This window comes from Anopheles merus, chromosome 3R (genome assembly GCF_017562075.2).
Source record: "Anopheles merus strain MAF chromosome 3R, AmerM5.1, whole genome shotgun sequence".
NCBI classification, from domain to species: Eukaryota; Metazoa; Arthropoda; class Insecta; order Diptera; family Culicidae; genus Anopheles; species Anopheles merus.
The window spans coordinates 31203529-31216659 of NC_054084.1; the positions used below are offsets into that span (position 1 = coordinate 31203529).

At 50.0% G+C, this 13131-nt stretch overlaps 1 protein-coding gene across 10 annotated transcripts in view; it reads right to left on the reverse strand.

Annotated features, from left to right (window-relative positions):
• Window positions 1-773: 773 nt before the first annotated feature.
• The window catches only part of LOC121595299 (ets DNA-binding protein pokkuri), a 46126-nt gene continuing 33768 nt past the window's right edge, over window positions 774-13131 (reverse strand). For 8 of the 10 annotated variants that reach the window (XM_041919188.1, XM_041919187.1, XM_041919193.1 and 5 more), the window contains exons 4-7: window positions 5791-7404; window positions 5097-5367; window positions 4428-5012; window positions 774-4343 (exon numbers count right to left, since the gene is read on the reverse strand). In XM_041919188.1, coding sequence (XP_041775122.1) covers window positions 3788-4343; window positions 4428-5012; window positions 5097-5367; window positions 5791-7141 — 2763 coding nt within the window. In that variant the 5' untranslated portion in view covers window positions 7142-7404 and the 3' untranslated portion in view covers window positions 774-3787. Of the gene's footprint in view, window positions 4344-4427; window positions 5013-5096; window positions 5368-5790; window positions 7405-7534; window positions 7757-13131 lie in introns of those variants that run through there. The other 2 variants (XM_041919196.1, XM_041919197.1) reach the window with 2 other exon arrangements.

The window sequence follows — 13131 nt, forward strand, 5'->3', positions numbered from 1 at the left end:
CCGTTAAAATTTATTTCGTGGGACAGATAGCTGTTCTGTAGTGAAATTGGTTTGAAATGATTGTTGTTTGCACTGTTTTAACATTCGTTTCTATAACCAATACTATACCTTTACTTCTGCAACCACCTACCCGTGTAGGTCATAACGGGAATTATCATTTTATTGGTAGAAAAATGTATTATTTTAACTTACTGTATGATTCAATGATAAAATACTTCCTTTTATGTTTCAACTGTATGATGTATGGTTTTGGTAGTTACATATATTTAATGCACAATAAATAGATTAACTGACACTCATAAACCGCCATAACCTTCAGATTATCAGGTCGGGCATTTAAAGCTCATTCACTCTTAAGAAGAATATTTCGAGCTAGGCAACATTTTGAATATAATCTATGGATATAGGTTTATGCATTTTTATAGATATCATCACGAAATTAACTACTTAACCGAGACCAAGTCCCATTATTGTATGCATTGCCTACCCGGGTAGGTGGTCATAGAAGTAAGGGGCACAAATAAAATGTTGAATTAAAAATATAGATGAACATTTCGGAAGATTCTCATTTTTTGCTATGAAATAGAAAACATGTTTTTGTAAACATTTCCAACAAATCGTGGAAACCCGGTAACGTCTTTTCTCACTACCCAAGCCAAACTATTGTTCACTATGTAAGGAGTAATCCATTTTTTTCTTTTTATTATTTGCTTTTATCTCATGTACCGAGCTGTACTTTTGTGTCGTACAAATAAATTCAATCATTTTTTTATACACTTAGAAACGACAAAACGATCCAATAAACTCTACTTAACACTAGTAGCCTCCCATCATTTTGAAGGAGACGACACATCGGTGAGACGGCGTGCACTAACGGTTTGTAAGGGAAGAAGAGTGGGGGTTGTATTAGCCGATTCTTGTGATATTTGAATTATCGATGAAAAATGAAAAGAAAAAGAAAAACAAGTGCCCGATTTACATTTCCATTTAACTAAAGCGTTGTGGTTCACTATATTTACAAAATAATAAGAAGAAAAAGACAACTATGTTCCATAACCTATCGCGGATGTGTGTGAGAGAAAAGGGATAGAGGGGATGGAAAGAGGAGGGGAAAATGTACACAATATGAAAACTTAAAGACAAAAAACACACACTTCACACTATTTAAGGAAGATTTCGTTTGCGTTGCGATGCGTGTCGATCGCCATATCCTAAAGCCACGCTGCAGCCTCTCGTCGATCACTCTCACTCACTCAACTCGCTCTCCCTACCTAAGCTATTTCGCACATTAACTAACTGAAGAAACTAATGAAACGGAAAGAACCTAATGCGGGAAAATCCATCCAGCATCCCTTTTGTCGCGGAGGACGAGAAAACTGCAACACCTTCCCCGATCGACTGATCAAAGTGGTAGTGTAGTAGGCCTTTTCCCGCTCGGGCAAAGGAAGGGGTGTCGATTGATGGACTGATTTTACTACCCCCGCCTAACAAACTGTTCGATCGTTTCATCATTCTCTCGCTCTGTGCTTATTTGCTTTCATCTAACTTTAAAAGCTAAATCCTCCACACTCCTCTATCTAGAAGAAGGAAAACGTATATAAAGGGAAAGCAACCTTCACTCACTTTGCGCAAATCCTGCGAATAACCCACCCACCCACAACCAGACACCCCACACACACACAAACACACACACACACGCACGCAATAAACTCTCTCACTCTCTTTCTCACAAACAAACACGCATTGATCGTTTATCTTTTGCCTCTAGTATCCCTATAATCCTTTTTTAGTACACCTCAGTGCACTTGGTACGCGCTCTCTCTTTCTCTCTCTTTCTCTCCCTAAATCATCACATACTTATCAATCTTATATCATCGAGATGTGTGTACGGGGAAGTAAGGTGTGTTTTTTTTAAATCCTATTCTGCCTAATGGAAGCCAATTGGAAAAGTGTGGTACACCAATTGGAAGAGCCAATTGGTATACCAGGAGGGAAGTATTTTGTTTTGTTTTGTTTTGTTTTTTTTGTTAAAGATACATTAAACCTATGCGCTTGTGGCCTTTACACAGCCCCAACCCTTCCTCTACTACTGTACGCATACACACACACAGACTCGCACACATACACTTAATAGTGAATTGGGAGGGCGAATGAAACTAAACGAAAAACAATAAAAAAAATCGTCTTAACTGAGTTTTTCCACCCAAAAAAAAATAAACAAAACAGTATTACAATAACTACAACTACATATTCGCGGCCTTAGAGTCCTAAATGAGTAACTACACGCACACATCTCACGCAAAGCACACACACACACACGTAGCAAAACGGGGGATGGGGATCTCCTCTCTCTCGTGAGTTTTTTTGTGGTACATGTCCGCGTAACGAAACCTCGCCCACAACAATCTCTTTTTTCTTGTACTCTTTTTTCCTTTTTCGTCCTAAATTCGAACCAGCAGCCGCCACACACTCGTCCTCGTGTGTCATAAAATATCAGTAAGGTGTAATCATCATCATCTTCATCATCATCACCCGGATGTCTCGTGTTTTCGGGGATTTCGATTGGCCATAACAGATTAACTCCCTTCTTCTTACCCTTAACTCTTAGCTTAAACCTAACAATTGACGCTACCAAAAATTAAACTATCTGTACAAAGGTGAGTTGTGTGTGTGTGTGTGTGTGTGAGTAGTGCATAAGTGTGCATGTGTGCGTGTGTGTGTGTGCTCCTAATAATTGGGGAAGGGGGAGAGAGAAAACACAAAAGGTGCTCTTTTTAAAAATGAGTATGTAAAAAAAAAACAAACAAAACATCGAGTTCAATATACAGGCATTAATCACTAGTTTGTTTTATATGCATAATTGCTTCCCTTCTATGTGTTTTGTGAGTGTGTAGAATAGTTGTGATACAGAGCTCTAAAATTTCAAACTTCATTTTTCAACCCCTTTTAGTTTTGTTTAGCACTTTGTCGGTTTGTTTTTTCCGTTTTGTTGCTTCATTGCTTTCCCACAACCCGCTTCTTAAACTCTGAACAGTGATTTAAAAACAAAACGTAGAACAAAAATCAGATTGGCACATATAAGTAAGGGTTTCTTCCGCTTCTTCTTCTGTCGCTCAGAAAGCTTTCTCCCGCGGGTGATTAGTGACACGGTGCCCTTCTTTTCTAATGATCAATTTTCAGCTCCTTATGATCGTGTGTAAACTGTACAAGATACAACCTAAACCGTCTCTCCCTCTCTCTCTCTGTCTCTCTCGCTCGCGCTACTCAGTCAACATGCACTCTCTTTGTTGTACTAATCCTAATTTCGAATTCTAACAGCTTCGCCGTTTGTCAATTGTTAAGCGGATGTACGCCATGGGGCGGTATAAAAGGAAAGGAAAGGAAGAACAGGGGGAAGCTCAGTACGTTCAATGGTTAACACAACTATTTAAAAAAAAACACGGTGGTAAATGGTCGCCGCCGGAGGGGACACACCAGAGAGGGGCAGCATCAGCGCATGGTGTGTGGTCGAAACAGACGGCGGACACGCGAAAAACGCGCGCGATGGCACACAGACCTGGATATTCTCCTTCTCTCTCTGTATTGCTTCAAATTGACACACCTGGCAGATGATCCTGCTGTAGTAGTGGGTAGTAGTAGTAGTGGGGGGCTTGTACTGTTGAGATCATATGCTGTTGATGCGCTGCCGCCGTCGTCATTGTTGCTGCTGCTGCTGGTTTCGCGCGTTCCTCTCCTCGCCGTTTTCTCCCGACACACCACCGCCGTTTCCCGAGCGCTCCTCCACTGCTTACTTGTAGTACATCGGCTCGGATTTGCTCAGATCCGTCGGCATCATGCTGTCGTCGTCGCTTTTCACGTGCATGCTGTGGTGATGCTGCTGTTGCGACTGCTGCTGGTGCGCGGACGACTCACTGTTGGCGGGTGAGGGCGTATCACGGTCGCGATCGTGCGGTTCCCGGTGGTCGTGGTCGCTCGCACCGCTCGTGCTGCTGCTTCGGCTACCGTTCCGTGCCGGGTGGTGGTGGTGTTGGTGCTGGTGATGCGGCGACGATGACGACTGGTGGTGAAGGGGATGGTCCTGCTGCTGCTGCTGCTGTTCTGCGGCGTCCTGCTGGTGGCGGGCTTCGGCCGCTGCCGCAATCGCTGCCGCAGCCGCTGCCTGCGCCTGAAGCTGCTGCTGGTGCAGATGGTGCAGGTTGCTGCTGATCGTGTGCAGCGACTGCGAGTTGATCGACAGGGGTGTTGGCGAGGACGGAGGCGAACCAGCTTCCGACTGTTGCTGCTGCTGCTGCTGTTGCCTCAGCAGCTGAATCGTTGTCAGTCCGTTGGCATTACGAATTAGTCTGTAAATGACCATGAAGAAGCGATTAAAATGTCAAATTCACACAAAAAAGTGGATTTTTTACAGACACAAAAAAGATACTCACGGGTAGCAGTCCGTTCCGTTGACGGGCGATCCGTAGCTAAACTTGCGATCGTTCGTGCTGAGATCGGTCGGCTTGAGGTCGTCCAGGTCGGTTTCCATCTTGATGTTGCGCTGGTGCGGCCCGCCGCCCGCTCCCCCGGCGGCCCCATTTTGTACTGCGAGATGGTGCGAATGGATAGCGGCGGCTGCAGCGGCGGCCGCGGCGGCCGCCTGATGCTGCTGCTGCAGATGATGATGGTGATGGTGCAGGGCCGATGGCGACGAGGACGGGGACGAGGACGATGGCGAGAGTGGTCCGTTCTGGGAGGCGGCAGCGGCCGCAGCCGCCGCAGCCAGATGGTGAATGTTCGCTCCGTTCGGGAGCAGCGACATGAGCGGGTTGTTGCTGCTGCCACCGTTGCTGGCCGAACCATTGCCGACGACCGAGGACGCTCCCCGGTCGCCGTTGCGCTCGCTGGCACCGCCACCACCGTTCCCGTTCGATTGGGCGGCGGCGGCTGCCGCGGCTGCCTGGCTAGCGGCCATCGTTTGGCGCAGCAGCGAGATGTTCTTGATGCTCTTCAGCTCCGTCGGATTGCGGAGGAATCTGTGGGAAGAGGAGGAGGAGAAGTGTCGCTTTAGTAATGCGCAGCCGGGGGCAAAAGATTTAAAAAAAGAGCAGAATACTTACTGGTAGCAGTGCCGCTCACCCTGCACCTTCCGGAGTATGTTGACGCGATAGTAGTAGCGCAGCGCGCGCGACATCTTGTCGTAGTTCATCGACAGGTGGTTCTTCTGCTTGCCCCACAGCTTGGCCAGCCCGGCCGGGTCGACGATCTTGAACACGCCCGTGTCGCGGCACTTCCACGCGATGTAGCTGCTGTATCGCTGGCTCGGATCGTTCAGCAGCTGCTGCAAGAAGTCCCACAGCAGGCGGCCGTCTGAAAGCGAACCGGACGAAACTGGACGTGTGACAATGGGCGGGACGGGTGTGGGGGGAAACCAAGGGTGTTGGGGTTGGTTTGTGTTTGTGTGTGTTTGGTTGGTTTAGGTTGGGTTGGGTTGTGTGTGTGTGCGATAATGGTGGTAAAAAAACAATGGGTGAGTATATATTCCCGGTTTTTGTATGTTTTTTAATGTGAAATTAATTGTGAAAGGGAGAGAGAAATGGGGACGGAGATAGTTATGGTCTCAAGTGGCCAGAGGGACAGCATGACGACATCCTTGCTATCCACTTGAGCGAGAGATAGAGAGAGAGTATAGTGTAGTGTGCGTGCCTGTAAGGTAGTGTTCTTGCGTAGCACCGTACACCAGAGAAATGGGGGAAAACATGGGGCGAAGAGGGAAAAGCACAAAAAGGACCAGAAAAGAAGGAGCAAACTTACTCGTATTGGGTTCCGGACTGTCGGGGAAGAACTCGCGCTTAACGGGCAGGAATGCGCCGGGCGTGCTGGGCGCTGAGCCGGACCCGGACGAGCCGGACGAACCGCCACCGTTCGAGGCGGCTCCCTTCAGGCCGAGCACGGCCGCGGCCACGGCCGCAGCGGTGGCTGCTGCACTCGAGGACGAGGGTTCACGTTCACGCGAGCTGCCCCCATTGCTGCCACCGTTGCTGGACGAACCGTTCAGCAGGGACGATACCGGATACTGGAGCGTTTTCGTGTCGAGCAGCTGCAGCTGGCCGAGATGCTGCGTTTCCTTCGAGATCGGCGTGAGCGGGGGGCTCTGCTGGGGTGGATGGGTGGCAATCAGCGGCAGCTTGCTGTCCGGATGCGACAAGGGCAGCGGATGGTACCCGTTGCCGTTAGACGAGCCGGGGCCGGTCGTTGAAGTGGCGGCCGTACCATTGCCCACCGTCGCGTGCTCTTCGTCCGAGTCGGACTGATTGCTGACGCTGCTGCTGGTGCTGCTGGCGACGCTGCTAGTGGTGCTGCTGCTGCTGCTGCTGCTGATCAGCCCGTTGGTACCGTTGGTGGCCGGCCCGGCTGCTCCTCCGTTAGCGCTGCTCCCATTGCCACCGCTTCCATTGGTCGACGAGGACGTGGAAGAGGAGGACGATGAGCCCGCACCGGAGGACGACTTGGGGGGTTGCTGTTGATGGTGGTGCTGCTGCTGTTGCTGCTGCTGCTGCTGCTGGAACATGTTCTGCTCGCCGTGGCTCTGCGAGGGTGGGCTGCCGGCCTGCGAATCGATCGACGGCGCTGGGCTGAGTGTGACCGAGTTCGACGCCGCCATAAACTGCTGCAGGTGCGAGCTGTGAAAGAACGGGCTGTCCGGCGGGGCCAGCGCACTCCAGTTCGGCGTGGGCGGGTGGCTGTGGGGCGACAGCGGGTAGCGGCCGGTCGGCGTGACCGGACTGCTCGGCAGATGGCGGTGCAGCGTCTGGGCGTCGCGGATCAGCATCTGCAGCACGTTGTGCAGGACGTCGCCGGCGCCCGGGCTGCGCTCGGCCAGATCGTTCTTGGTCAGCACGCACAGTGCCTTGCCGTTCATCTGGAACAGGTCGAGATCGAACTTGGGCAGGTCGAACTCGCGCTCGCAGAAGCGCAGAAAGACGACCACCTCATCGCGGCCCCAGATGCGCGGGTCTGTGTTGAGCTGGGGCGGGAGCTGTGTCTTCAGGTCGGCCAGCGGGCTGGGCGGAGCGGGCGGGTAGCGCCAGAGTAGCTCTGAGTTCCACAGCCCCAGGGGCGGCGGGGCGTTGAGCGGGGAGAGCGGGATCGGTAGTAGCTTCATGGCTGCGGCAAAGAGGGCGGCGGCGGCAGCACTGTTGGACGATGATTGCGGAGCGCTGCTGCTGCTGCTGCGTTCGATCTCCTTCTCCTCCGGCTGACGACACCCGGACACCACTACGCTGCTGCTGCTGCTGCTGGCCTGCTGCTGATCACGACCGATGGTGGCAATCGTGCTGGCGTTCTTGTTTTGATGGTGGTGGTGGTGCTTTTGCGTTTGCTACTGACAGCAGGACGCACGTTGGAGCCAGATTGGATGATTTTTATCTGCAAGTGGAAAAGATAGAAACGGATCGATTAGTTTCGGTGTGTATATGGAAGAAAAGGTCAAGTCAATTCTTAGCTCCAATGTTCTACATGATCGTATGTTAGGATCATCGATTTTAAGAGGCATTACGTCATCAGACGAAACAGGAGATGTTTTCCAACATCCATCTCTGCATGTCTAGCCGAACGTTTTATGTTGAAGAGCTTTGCATAACGTATCTTCCCCCGAGTCTGGATGCTGCTGAATATCCTATTCCACCTTACACAAAAAACACACCCATCAACGGAGGGGCGAGAGAATTGAAAGGTGAAAGATAGCGAGAATCCATCACCACTAGGGCAGGGAGAAGCACAGCCCAGTCACCGTACCACCGTACTATTAGTTACGTTTCTTTTTCGCGCCGTCGTTCTTTCTTCTTGGCAAACGGGCAGGGCGAGATCGAAGTCGGAAAGTCTTCCCCAACCCACCACCCCGAGACACACCAGCAGATAGACACACAGGTTGGAAAAGAAGTGAAGGTAAAAAAAGCACCTCCCGACTCCCGACAACAAAACCCGATGGGAAGAAGATCCGGCGATGATCAAACTCGGAAGATCACGAGAGAGAGAGAGAGAGAGAGAGAGAGAGAGAGAGAGAGAGGAGTGAGAGGAGCAGGAGGCGAGAATGGTTTGCCCAGCGGACCTACGAAAAAAAGGGACGAAGGAGGGGGCATCAACGGAGACGACGACGACGACGACGACGGCTGAGAGGTACAAAGCGCGCGCAAAGAACGTGAGAAGAAGAGAATGTATTCAAATAACATCCGCTAGTTCAGGTTTTCAGCGGAAATTGATTTTTTTATGATATGTATAAAAATATTTCTCCATGCCTGCTTCTTTCAAAGGTTGGTGGTGTTTCTCTTTCTTCGTCGTTCGTCTCGCCTTTTTTCTCAGACCGAAGAAAGAAAAAGGGTTCCCTCCCAGTGCGTGTGTGGGGGGCGGGTTCAGACCGCAGCATCCAGGGAGGAGGAGGGTTGTGCTGCGCGTGTGTAGCCACATGTAGAGGCAGGAAAAAGAGGTCGCACGGGCAAGCCAGACAACAACAACACCGCGAAAGAGAGAGATATAGACATGGAACGCGGACACACAACGGCGATGGTGGTGATGATGATGATGATGGTTTATGCTGCGCGTTCTCTCTTGTGGTCTTTTGCTCCTGTCCATCCCATTTCCTGTGCAAACCGACCATCCTTCCCAGCGCGCATCACACAACAACAGCGCCCGGGAGAGTGACCTCGGCGGCGCTTACACACATTGAGAGTCGTAGCCGTAGAGTTTAAGCGATCTTCTGGGATCGTTTTATTTCTCTTGGCCACTGCAGGGACACGGGGGGAGTTGGTTTGGGAGGTCGCTAATTATTTTTCACATCATTGCTTTTTAAACACTCTTCCCATCTATGTGCAAGAGAAGAAAGGCGTGGCACGGGGAAGAAAGAGGTAATATTGAACACGCACCAGGAAAATGGACACTCATACCCCTTGGAGCGTGTTTCCTCCGGTTTTGAGAGATTTTGAAACATTTTAACACACACACACACACACACTTGACTTTGACGATTCTCTTGGACAAGATCTGTCTCAGGATTGGAAGATCTTCATGCTCCCTTTGCACCCCCATTAGAGACACCTACTCACCTCCTTTTTTATGATCCTCCTCCTCCCAGACCAGCAAAAGACACAAAATGTGTCAAACATGGTTTTCAACTTCTGCCCCAAGCTAATGGTGTGGTGACCCATTCTCCATCGGGTCCAACGACTCGCAGCCAAGCACACTCACAGGTGGACAAATATTTGGCCATAACACACTCGGCATGGGAGTTGAGTAGATGACAAGGTGTAGACGACGACGTAAAAGATGAATCCTCAACTATGCGTGCGTAAAATCGGGATTTAAGGTTTTGAAATCAAAAGCTGAGATCTCGCATGGTCCCATTCCACTGCGACTCTATATATCCCAGGGACTCTCTGCAAACACACTCGTTTGATGTTCTTACATTTCAAAGTCGCCGAATCGGAGTAGAGTTCCCCCGAAAAGTATGAGAATTGCAAATGCGTTCCCAACTTCCCCGTGTGTCGATGACACAATCAAACGATCGTGATCTGTGGGCTTTCTCCCTCTTCCACTCTCCCGTCTTCTTTAACCAAACACATCCCTAACATCTCGCCGAATTCTGACTTCTTCCCCATCGAACGCAAAAAAGACCATGAACCTTTGCTTCTTCCTTGCTTCGGCTAAGCTAAACTAATGTTTACGCGCATCTTTGACTCCCCACGCGTGTGTGTGTACTGGTGGCGGTGTTTTTGTTATTCAAATCCGGCATCGGCGATAAGACAAGCACAACGCGATCGTCGTCTTCGTCGTCGTAGGGGATCGGAAGAGATCCGGGAGAGCCTGGCCTGAGTGAGTGCGCGAATGATTAGAATAAACAAACCTGAATTTAGCACCGGTTCTAAGCGACAAACAATCGATCCCCTGCTTCTCCTCACCCTCTCCCTTCGACCTTCTACAGGAAGAGAGGGAGAGCATACTAAATTTTGGAATTAAAGATTAGAACATCTCCCCGTCCCCAGGGCGGACAAAAATCGCATCCGGACGTGAAAGAGGATGCTGCCAGGAGAATTCAATAAATATGGCCAACAAGTCTAAAGATCACGCTCTGCACTTCTTCTTATGGATCCGCGAACGAAAACGAGCGTTTCGCACTATCAACAAGCGGAAATGCTTGTTCTGATGCACACAAACACACACACACTTACTCTCGCATAACTCGTCTTAAAAGGAACAGAAAAAACCACATCTTGAGCAAACGATCAACATCATCATACACGGAAAGATTCTATTAATAAACTTGTGTATATGCATCGTCGTTCCCGCCCCGAGCACCACCAGAAGAACCAAAATCTCATTGCAAAACGCCACCAAGCAAGACTAAGACTCATGCGGATCATTTGTATGTGTGTGTGTTTTGCTGCTGCAATGTTTCATAGTCATAAAGCGAGCGCACAAGTTCCGCTAAAGCGCAATGCACTTACCCCATGGCATCCCGCATCCCATCATCTTCTGACAACTCTTTGCCTTCCCCCGGGGGCGTGCGATCATCTTGCACGAATTGTACTGCAACTGCAGCAACAGCGGCTTTGCACTTGCCTTACGAATCCCATTTCAGATCGCGCTTTTTTGCTTTATTTTCTTCGGTCTGGCCTCTCTCTCTCTCTCTTGCTCTCGCCCCACAGAAGAAGTCGTAATCGCAAAACCTCGATCAGGAAGTGGCATTAATGTGCATCTTCCTGCACTCACCATAGTGGGGGACGCCTCTCTCTCTCCGCACAATCAAGAACGGGAACGGAGCAGCAACAGCACCACCAGAACGGATCCACCAAATGCGGATCCATTGCAGAGTGTGTGCGCGCAGGCATTCTTTGCCATTCCTTTCCACACACAGACGCGGGATTTCCCCCGCCATATTGGGGGTTTGCCGAGAGAAGAGGGTGCATCAACCGAATCACTCGCGCAACACTCGCATTCCACTGCCCATGATCTCCTGCGGCCTCTTGAAGGGGGGGGGGGGGGGAGAGTGGAGGAGCCCAGAGGTTGAGCAGGATGAAGGAAGTGTACGGCGATCGTACGTACGTACAGCAACACATTCGCGATCGCGAGAACTCGGGCTTGAAGAATCACGGAAGCAGTAACACCGCGCAGCAGCCGAGAGTGTGTTTCTTCACTCACTTGCCCCCTGTGTTCATTCTTCTCATTGCACTTCTCCCTAAAGGGGTTACCGTTTTTTGTTGTTGTTGTTGCTTCCCTTCCGAGTGGATCGAACTCTAGCGAGCAGCGTGGTGCTACAGTTTCCAGCGCGCTTTTTTCCCACCGGAACCCGATCAGGGGCGGGATCATCAGCCCAGGACATTGAAATCGCGCAAGACCGGAGAACCTGCTGTCCGTGCGGGAAAAGAGCTTCTGTCACGCAGAGTGGAGGAGGAGGAGCAGGAGGCGAAAGGAGTAGTCTTCTTCTCGAGATCTCTCTTCCACATTATTGACCCTTTGAGTTTTTTATTTGTGTGTCCGGTTTCTTCCTTGTTCGGAGTTCAGGAAGAGGTAAGATGTAGCTGGGAACTGAGGAGCCTGGAACGTATATTTCAAGCTTTTACGCCCGAAGGCGCATTGGAAGGAAAGGAAAGAGCAGAAGGGCAAATGAAACATTCCTTCCCGGATCCAAGGCGGAAGAAGAACTATTGCAGGGCAATACACAACACGATATCGACGGCCAACAATAAGAGGTTGGCCAACGGAGCTAGTGATGAGGGTACAAGCACACCGCATGACGAATGATGAATGTTTCGTTCTCACTTGTGACGTGAGTATTTCTTGTTGAACGAGGAAACAAATCCTTCGATACACTGGTAAAAGGTGAAGAGAAAAGCAAAGAATACACAGTCTCTTTACGGTATGCAAAAAAACGAGCTTGAAAAGAAGATCAGGAGATCTTCTGGATGGTGGAGGTAAAAGGATCTCTCATTAGACGCTCTATTCAATCCGGAACCGCGTGTGTTCTTCTCATTTTGCGCTGCCTCTTCTTAGACATCTCCGTCTCCCCATAGGAATTGGCAAAGGAATTGCAATGTGCTCAGTCGTCCAATGTGCTCCCCACTCTCTGCGGCTTCGTCCAATCGCTTCGGGCCTCTTTAAGGTTCTGCTGAGCGCGTCTGCGTAAGATGACTTCTTTCTTCCCATCAAAAGGGATGACCCTCCTCCTCCTGTACCTCGGAACCACAGAGCTCCTCTCCACAACCAAAAGAATGCTGTTGTACGCTGGGGCTATGCAGAGGTTGTTGTGTGTTAATTTTGTGTTTTACTTATTAAGTCGCGTTCGTTTCCGCCGACAACTCCGGCTGAGGAGACAGAAAATAGTCTCCCGCCCTCTCCTTGGATCTGATGATGCTGGCACGGTGGATTTTCCCCATTCGTTGGCGCTTAAAACCAGCCGCCAGCCAGCCAGCAGTAGAGAGAGTAAGCGAAATATGAGAACAACATAGGCAGGGGGGCCTCGCCTCCTCACCGGTTTTGGAACGGAGTGATGCTCACACCTTACCCCATGGTTAATGAGCGAGAAGAGGAAACGAGCAGAACGAGCAGTCTCGCTCTCTTCTCCCCCCCATTCCGCAATTATGTTACCCCTTTCTGTTCCCTGGGACAGATTTTGCGGTTGCCTCGCTGCTGTTCGTGGAACGCGCAGAACCTGCCCGAGCGCGCTACCGTTCCACTAGAAGAACGGGAAGCTGGGCAGTGCGAAAAACAGCATCAACGCGAAGATTGCCGGACGTCAAGAAAGAGAGCTCTCGACCATATAGAACCGGTTTAAACGGAAACCAAAATGATATTATAAATAAAGTTCATGGTGCGTGCGTGTGTTTATGGTTGGAGGTTTCATCTTTGACTTCTTTCCCCGTGTGGTTTTGTTGGATAAAGGTAGTGTTGTTTCCTCTTTCGTCGGATAGTTTCAGTTCAACATATTCCACACAGGAGGAGCTCTCCGTTAGGGTCAAGCTGATGGCTTGAGGACTTGATGATAAGAGCTCAGAGTTTCGGTACACTCCTCAGATGCTTCTTACGATCATTTGGACCACTTGCCCCGTAGGCTCAGAAATTGGAGTACAACAACTTTGAAGTCACACTCCCGGATGTGAGCCC